The sequence below is a fragment of the Quercus suber genome, unplaced genomic scaffold, assembly GCF_002906115.3.
Source record: "Quercus suber isolate HL8 unplaced genomic scaffold, Cork oak 2.0 scaffold_7, whole genome shotgun sequence".
NCBI lineage: Eukaryota > Viridiplantae > Streptophyta > Magnoliopsida > Fagales > Fagaceae > Quercus > Quercus suber.
The window spans coordinates 2,678,151-2,686,756 of NW_027069473.1; the positions used below are offsets into that span (position 1 = coordinate 2,678,151).

Consider the following 8,606-nt stretch of genomic DNA (forward strand, 5'->3'; position numbering starts at 1 on the left):
CAATTAATGTTTATCGAAAACTTCAATCTTAGCTTCATCAACCAGAGGTCACTAGTATGAATCTCTCAATCCCCTTCTCTTAAGGCCAAAAGCTTTACTTATCAAAATTAAATTGAAGTGGTAATTGTGAAAACTAACTAATTAAGAGAAATCAATGTTTTAGTTGACTGACCTTTGTGAAAAAAAAAAGTTTTTTGTTTTGTTTTCCCAATTAGTGTGCTACCATTTTGTGTTGGGATGTGGTTATATCTCTATTTGAAAGTAATTTTGATGAGTATATTTTTATTATATTGGAGAGATTGGGCTTGGTGAATTTTCTTTGATTATTATGTAAGTTTGATTGGTTAACTGAATTCTGAAGTGGGTAATAATGAAAATTCAGAGATTGCATTGTTTTGATGGGATTGAGATTTGTGAACAAATGGATTTTGGTTTACATTTCTTCCTGGTGCTGTTTTGAATGTAGTTTGTGATGAGGATATTGTTCATTTCTTTACTAGAATTTTTTTTCCATTCAAAACAGGGGCGGCCTTAGACATTTTTGGGCCTAAGGCGAGAACTAAAAATGTATGTGTATATGCATGTGTGTTTATGTATGTGTATGTGCATGAGTGTGTATGTGTATGTGTATGTTTATGTGTATGTTTGTGTTGATGTGTATGTGCATGTGTGTTTATATTTATGTTTATGTTTATGTATGTGTATGTGTATGAGTGTGTATGTGTATGTGTATGTGTGTTTATGTTTATATTTATTTATGTTTATGTATGTGTGTATGTTTATATTTATAAATATAAACACATATACACATAAACATACATAAACACAAACACAAACAAACATACACAAAAACAAACAAACATAAACACACATACACATAAACATGCATAAATAAATATAAACAAAAACAAATAAATATAAACACACATACACATAAACACACACACATAAATATAAATATACATAAACATAAACACACATATCGACTGAGGAAAATTAAACCCTCGTATAGACTGGAAAAAATTGCAAACTAATACCAATCTTCAAACAATTTCGTTAATTACTTTGGTGTGCTAAATCGAACATTTATGTGTGTTTATGTTTATATTTAAGTTTATGTGTGTGTATGTTTATGTTTATGTGAGTTTATACGTGTTTATGTATATGCATGTTTATATTTATGTTTATGTATATGTATATTTATGTATATGTGTATGTATGTTTATGTGTATTTATATGTGTATGTGTGCTTGTGTATATGTATGTGTATGTGTTTATGCATGCTTTTATTTATGTATGTTTATGTGTATGTGTATGTGTTTATGCATGCTTATGTATGTGTATGTGTATGTGTATGTGTGCTTAGGTATGTGGTATATGTATTTGAATGTGTATGTGTATGTGTAGGTCTCTTTGTCTTTTTCAGATTCATGTGCAATACCCTAATGCAATTGTAATTAATGGCTGAGATTAAAAGTTGAAAAAACAACTTTCAATCTCAACCATTAAATAAAATATATTAAAGAAGAGTTAAAAAGTAAAAAAAAAAAAGAGTAAAAAATGTAAAAAAAAAACCTACGACAGTACACCTGATCTTAATTCGTCTTTCTTCTCTCATCATTTTTCTTTTCTTCTTTTTTACGCGGTGCTTTGTTCTTTTTTTTTTTTTTTTTTTTTTTTTTTTTCTTTTATACATCACCTAGGCTGACAAGAAAGGAGTGAGCGAAAGTCACATCAAGAAAGGGAAACGAAGATTATGCTGCCGAGCCAAAGACTATGAAAATCTCTTCCTTTCAACTCAGACTATCCTTTTAGGTGAAATTATGGCTCACGAGGCTTCACCGGATTATGGTGTATGATTTTTGGTTATTTATTTATTTGAGATTATGAAGCAAATAGATTTTATATTTTGCTTATCCTTTCTATTTTCTGAAAACACTTTTTTGGGAAATACCATTTTTTTTTTTTTTTGCTTTCAATCTATCATTCTTGCTTATGGTATATGTTTGATTAATTTGGATTTAAAATTAGTTCAACAAGATGATTTTTCTTCCAAAATATAATAACAAGGGGAAATTGCAATTTACCCACTTGTGGTTTGACCTGTTTTAACCATGCCCACCTGTTGTTTGAATTTTGTCACTTAACCCACCTGAGGTGGCCTCCATTATACCCCCATTACCCACTTCTGCCATTTTCGTTAGAAAATCCCTTTACTATATAAGTCAAAATTAAAACCCAATTAGAACCCTAAAAAAAAAGAATGAGCTCTCTCCCTCTCTCTACCTTAGAACCCTTAAAAATCCCCAAACCCATAATCCTTTTCTCTCTTCACTTAGATTGCCAAAGTGAAATCTGAACACTTGTAAGCAAGAAGGTGTATTGAAGCTTGGGTTTTCCTCTCCTATAAATTTTCTCACCAACCAAACAAGAGTAAATCCCTAATTTTATCAACCTGTGTTCACCACGCAAAAAAAAAAAAAAAAATGATTGCTAGCAGAAAGAGAATTGTAAGCAAGCAAGACTTAGGTCTTGGCGTCAAAGCACGCAAATATTAGGGCTATAGAGCAAAGGTGCTTGATACTCGACCAAAAGATCACGTCTCAGAATTTCAAGATATCGGCCCTTAAGTCCCAAATTGAAGGCCTTGGTGAACTGCTACGTCTCGCAGCCCAGTGCCTGCTCCGTCTCTGGCAGAGGTGAACTCTCCACCATCTCCTCCTCTAGCTTCTTCTAAGGCTCCGGTGAGTCCTCCATCTTCAATTAGTACACCTGTTGAAGCTCTTGGATCGGCTTAGAGTGGCGCTGTTTTGGACAGAGTTGGGTTTGCTGCTGGATCTGCTAGATCTGGGTTCACTGCCGTTTTGGATCTAGGTTCACTGTTGGATATGCTAGATCTAAGTTCTATGTTTTTTTGGGTTTAGGTGTTTTATTGCATTTATTCATTATTCATTCATTCATAGCATGTGATGTTTTATCATGGTACTAAATCCAAAAAATTCGAACCTAGCTTTTTGAACAGATTGCTAGGTTTGTTTGTTTGTTTTTTTTTTTTGCAGATTTTTTTTTTTACTTGCAAATATGGGTTTTTTTTAGAGAACCCAGCAAAAGAAAGAGGGTTAGAGTTTTATTTTGTGATTGTTCTATGAAGAATTAAGTAGTCAATTTAAAAAGATTGCTGGTTTTTTTTTTTTTTTTTTTTTTTTTTTTTTTTTTTACAGATTTTTTTTTTACTTGCAAATCTGGGTTTTTTTTAGAGAACCCAGCAAAAGAAAGAAGGTTAGTGTTTTATTTTGTAATTGTTCTATGAAGAATTAAGTAGTCAATTTGAATAGATTGCTAGTTTTTTTTATTTTATTTTATTTTTTACTTGCAAATCTGGGTTTTTCTTAGAGAACCCAGCAAAAGAAAGAGGGTTAGAGTTTTATTTTGTGATTGTTCTATGAAGAATTAAGTAGTCAATTTTTGGATTTAGCAGTAGAAGGCTAGTGAATCTGTGGGTGTATGTTCACATGGATTTGTGGTTTTGTTTTTGACTGTAGGTGTATTGGTTTTCTTTTATGTTTTATGTAAAGAAGAAGAAGGAGGAGAGAAAAGAGGAGAGAGACATAAAATATAATGAAAAAGACACATTTACCCATATTTTTAACGGTGAAATGGCAGAAGTGAGTAACGAGGGTCTAACGGAGGCCACCTCAGGTGGGTTAAGTGGCAAAATTCAAACCACGGGTGGGCATTGTTAAAATGAGCCAAATTACAAGTGGGTAAAGTGAAATTTCCCCTAATAACAAAACCAATATATGTTTTTTTAACAATGGGTTCAGTTTCAGTGTTTTCATTTTGTAATTTTGGTTGTTTTGTGAGTTTTGTGTTTTGATTTCAGTGGGTGTGATTTGATCTGTGATTTGGTGGGCTTTTGGGTTTTTCTTGCGATTTGATTTTGGCTGAGTTTTGGCCGTGGTGGTGGTCATGATTTGATTTTGGCTGGGTTTCGGTAGTGGTGTGTGGTTGGAGGTGATGAACTTGAAAAGCTCCGGCATGGAGGTTTAGAAGGAGAGCTTGGTGGTCAGTCATGGAGCACGGTGTGACGTGGGTTGAGGCAGAGAGAGGATGAGAGGGAAATAGGGGCGGCCCTAGACATTTTGGGGCCTAAGGCGAGAACTAAAAAATGGGCCTTTTTTATACGTATATTAATTAAATTAATGTTTATTTAGTATTTTTATATTATATTTTTCATCATTATTTTCATTTTCTTCTAAATTATTTTGAAGTTCATTATCAAGATTTGTTGTATTGCAAAATTGAACATCATTTTCTTCTAAATTATTTTGGTGAATTTCTTTCTCATTTGTGATATTTTCATCTAAATTTTGTGTTATATTTTGTTTATTACTAATAACAAATTTATCCATTGATCATTTTTGAGACTCAATTAAATTTTTTTTAAGTTTTTCATATCCAGATGCATATTTTCTAGTAGACATTTCTAATCAAACAATATATTCATAAAGGCTAAAATAACTTTCAAGTGTAGAGCAAATGAGAAATAGAACCTGATTTATATAAAAAAGTATTGTTGTAGTTCTACTGAACAATAACAAGTTTTTAGCAATCTCAACCTGTATAAATTAAAAAAATATTAAGCAAAAGCATAACAAAAATTTAAGCAAAGCCATAACACTGACACAAGACTTATTAATAAGACCCGCCCACAAAAAAAAAAAAAAAAAAAAAAAAAAAAAAAAAAAAAAAAAAAAAAAAAAAATTAGTAATTTTATAACCCAATCAGGTCAAGAGATTGATAGTGATTGAGACGGAAGAGATGTACAAGGCTCGCAAACAAAAGGAGGCAAACCACCAGGCTTTACGTCCCCCATTGGTCATAAATCACCTACCTGCTTCAGCAAGTGATTCTTCTTAAGGGTCTATGCATTTTTTTCCAGTGGTCAGCTCTAAGCTTTTTATATGTGGATTTGTTGTTAAGTAGACAGTTTTTCCAGAATCGTTGCCAATTCAGTAAGCTTGATGCTTTGTCTAGTTTACTAATGTATCAATGGACCCAGCTGTTTATTAAATTCTATATTTTGTTTGAGTCTTGTGATTCTCAGCTGGAAACATTATCAGGTTAGAAGTTGCTCTATGGAGAAATCCTACAACCTAGTACCCTTTTAATTTATATCTGCAATTTAGTGAATGGTTTCTTTTGATGAGTCCCTGATTTGCAGAGGTAGTTAATTAAGAATGTTCATGAACATTGAGAACGCACATTAATGTGACATTTTCATAAATCAGAAAATATTTAATAGGGATCAAATGACAATTACCATGTGATGATTTATGACGATGAAACACATTGATTTTACAATATCTGGGACCAAATAGTACAAGTCCCTTGAAAGCACACATACATGCTAGGGTCCCTCCATTGCCTAAATACTCACCTTCTCTTCTGTTTTATCAACTGTAAGACCGTTTAAAGTCTTAAGCTCCTTTTCCCCATTGTCAGAAGTGCTGATATGCTGCTTCTCTTTGTATTGGTGTCTCATTGCAAAGGTAAGAAAAACTAAGAAATTCAGTAATCCGAGCACTGCAAGCAGCCAGTAAAAGTTGTCTACCTTTCCCATATTTAAATCGCTCTTGAGCCAGCTTTTGTTGGTCACTTTTTCCACAATAGACACCAACAAACTGCTAACAAAGAAACCCATGGAGATGGTGCTTAGGAAAAGCCCTGTGCTCATGGATTTCATCCTCTCTGGTGCCTCTCTGATGAAAAATTCAAGCTGTCCAACATAGACAAAAGCTTCTCCAGCACCCACTAGAAAGTACTGAGGTACTAGCCAGAAAGCACGTATTTTGTGATTCTGTTGAACTGCAATTTCCCTCCTTTGTTTCTCAATAACTGCAGCAGCAACCATAGCTGCTATTGAGAAAATGAGCCCAATCCCAATCCTTTGAAGGCTTGTTATTCCTTGGACTTTGTGGGTGATTTTTCGAGCTAGAGGGACAAAGAGTTTCTCATTTAGGGAAGTAAAAAGGAGAATGGTGATGAAGAGAAAAGTAGAGAAAGAACCCGAAGGAATATCAAAGGAGCCTATTTTACGGTTCATGAAGGTGGCTTGCTCTATGGTGAAGGTAGTCATTTGAGAGTAGACTGTCCAGAAGAGGATGCATGTCGACCAGATGGGAATCAGCTTTAGTACCATTTTCACCTCTTCAACTTGGGTCACAGTTGACACTATCCAAGGGTTGTTTTTGTTTTCACTGGCACCGGCAAAACCATCCAGGATTGCAGCCTTGTCAAGACATCTAACCATTCACATGCACAGGAAAATCATTGTTGTTAAAATCAATGAAAATATTACCCAAGAGTTCATAGCTTTCTCGATTGCAGATGGGATATGAAATGACTTGTAAAGTTCTATCAAGTTCAGCAATGTCAGTTTTTTTTTGGATGTACACTATTATCAGTTTATTTAAGATCTTCTCTCCTCTCCCCGTATGTGTGTTAAAACACTTAGTATTCTCAAAAGATAAAGTTCAGCAATTTTCAGTTCTTAGATACAATGTAATTTACACATGATGTATTATTTTATTTACTCTAAAATCAGTTAAACATTATGAAAAGATGCTGAAGGCCTGAATTATGGTGTCACTTCGTTATTATTATTATTATTATTATTTAAGTTTTAACTGCTGGGAAGGCATACTTACTTGAACTTCTCAGTGTGTAGAACCCTGGAGCTTTGGTACTCATTCAGAAGGCTGGGGTGAGAAGGATATGGATGAACCCTCTTCTTCCATGCCAAGATTAGTACCCTCCATATTACAGTCAAAGGGCTCCCTTGAGGCCTCTTAAATCGGTACCATGGTGTCCCACAGAGTAATACAGCAACAGCTACGACCATTGTCCCTGCTGAAATTCCATACCCCCACCCTCTTCCCACGTTATCCTGTATGTACACAAGCACTATTACAGAGAATAAGGACCCAATGCTAATGCCAAAATAGAACCTATTGAAGAAGAAGATCATGTCCTTTTCTTCCTTGGGGTCGTTCTGATCAAATTGATCAGATCCAAAGCCGGAGACATTGGATTTTATTCCTCCACCACCCAGTGCTATGGTATAAAGTGCAGCATAGAGCATAGCCAGTTGCCGGCCATTGGCCTCAATACACAGATGTTGTTGATTTCTGTAGCTATCGCATAAAGGGGGCCTCATGCTAGGAATAGTTGTAGCCAATGTTAACAAGGTCACCCCCTGGTGCAAGGTAAGGAGCATCAGCAGTAATATTATATATAGATTTGAAACTTGTGGGATCATATTGTAGCTTAAAACTTACCAAAGCAGTTATGGCTCCAAAGGTTGCAACTGCCAAGTACCGGCCAAGTTTAGCATCAGCCAAGAAACCTCCTAGGAGACCAAGAAGATTGAGAGTGCCCATGAAGTTAGTCACTATGGTTGCAGATTTTGCTGATGGAATATGCAAAATTTCAACCAAATATGTCACTAAATTCATGGATATGCCCATCACACATATCCTTTCAGACAGTTCAGTTGCTGCACAAAAATTGTGATGGAGTTCAAAAACTGGCCTCAGAATAATGTTAAAGACACATGAATCATGCTAGTAACAGCCAAGTATCACCTAGGATGAGCCCTGCAGCAAACCATCCTCCTGTCTTGGACTTGTCCACAGGGTTTCCTCGAAAATCTACCACCGTTCCATCATTTGCACCATCTTTGTCACCATGTGTTACAACCAAAACCTGTTACAATTAAGATAAGAGTAGGAGAAAGAGAGAAATCATTAACAAATTTATTTCAATTTAGCAGTATACTATAATCTTGGATTTGTTTTGAGGAAGTTGTTACCATTTTTTTTTTTGGTGGGGAGGGGGGGTTGTGGTGGGGGAAGGGGAGGAAGAGAAAGACAAAGAGGAAGAGTAGTGGTATTGTTTCAGGTCTAGAGCTTAAAAGGGAGCAATAATACAAGAGTGCATGATTAGGGTGAATCTTGCAATAGCCTCCACAACTTTTAGTGGGGAAGGGTAGCTTGATTTCATGAACAAATAAGTCGTGTCTACTTATAAAGTTATACAATCTTGTGGTTTGGGTGCTTGCAGCTGAAAAAACTTTAGTATTTGCTGGAAAAACATTTAGAAAGGACAAATCCTTCATATCAACTAGATCCTTATCTTTATTGCCTTTATAAACATAAACAAAAACAGGGAAATCAATGTTTTTCATGTCGGCTTTGATCATATACCCAATTGCTAATTACCCTATATAATATAAATAATTACTATTGTTTGTTCATTGGTGATATAGAGAGGCTTCATTTGATGTTTTTCACTGTAGTTATCATAAAAACATTTGGAGCTATTATCCCTTTTTATTGATATCATTTCAGAATTTAAGTTATCTCACAGAATGAACAAATTCTTTTCAGTTTTCAGGCTTCCACGTATTCATGATCACCATCTGCTCTAAATGGTCCCCAATGTGACAACTATCTGCCAATACATGTTAATGTTATTGAATTTGACGGAACCCGAAAAGTTTAATGTACTTATTTTAAAAATATAGAATTCTATTTTTCTATAA

The 8,606-nt window shown here is 34.6% G+C and overlaps 1 protein-coding gene across 1 annotated transcript; it reads right to left on the reverse strand.

Annotated features, from left to right (window-relative positions):
- Window positions 1–5,262: 5,262 nt before the first annotated feature.
- LOC112032301 (protein NRT1/ PTR FAMILY 6.4) lies at window positions 5,263–8,264 on the reverse strand. The gene is made up of 5 exons (XM_065774588.1): window positions 7,875–8,264; window positions 7,648–7,768; window positions 7,342–7,559; window positions 6,712–7,259; window positions 5,263–6,306 (listed from the first exon to the last, which is right to left on the reverse strand). The coding sequence occupies exons 1-5, from the start codon at window positions 8,262–8,264 to the stop codon at window positions 5,430–5,432; spliced, it is 2,154 nt and encodes a 717-aa protein (XP_065630660.1). The 3' UTR covers window positions 5,263–5,429.
- Window positions 8,265–8,606: the final 342 nt, after the last annotated feature.

Bases quoted from the DNA above. Each gene is read 5' to 3' on its own strand.
- LOC112032301 (XM_065774588.1), bottom strand. From the start codon at position 8,264: ATGATCAAAGCCGACATGAAAAACATTGATTTCCCTGTTTTTGTTTAT. The intron at 7,260-7,341 runs GTAAGTTTTAAG...ACCTTGCACCAG, and splicing joins TTGGAGCCATAACTGCTTTG to GGGGTGACCTTGTTAACATT. The intron at 6,307-6,711 runs GTAAGTATGCCT...GTGAATGGTTAG, and splicing joins CTACACACTGAGAAGTTCAA to ATGTCTTGACAAGGCTGCAA.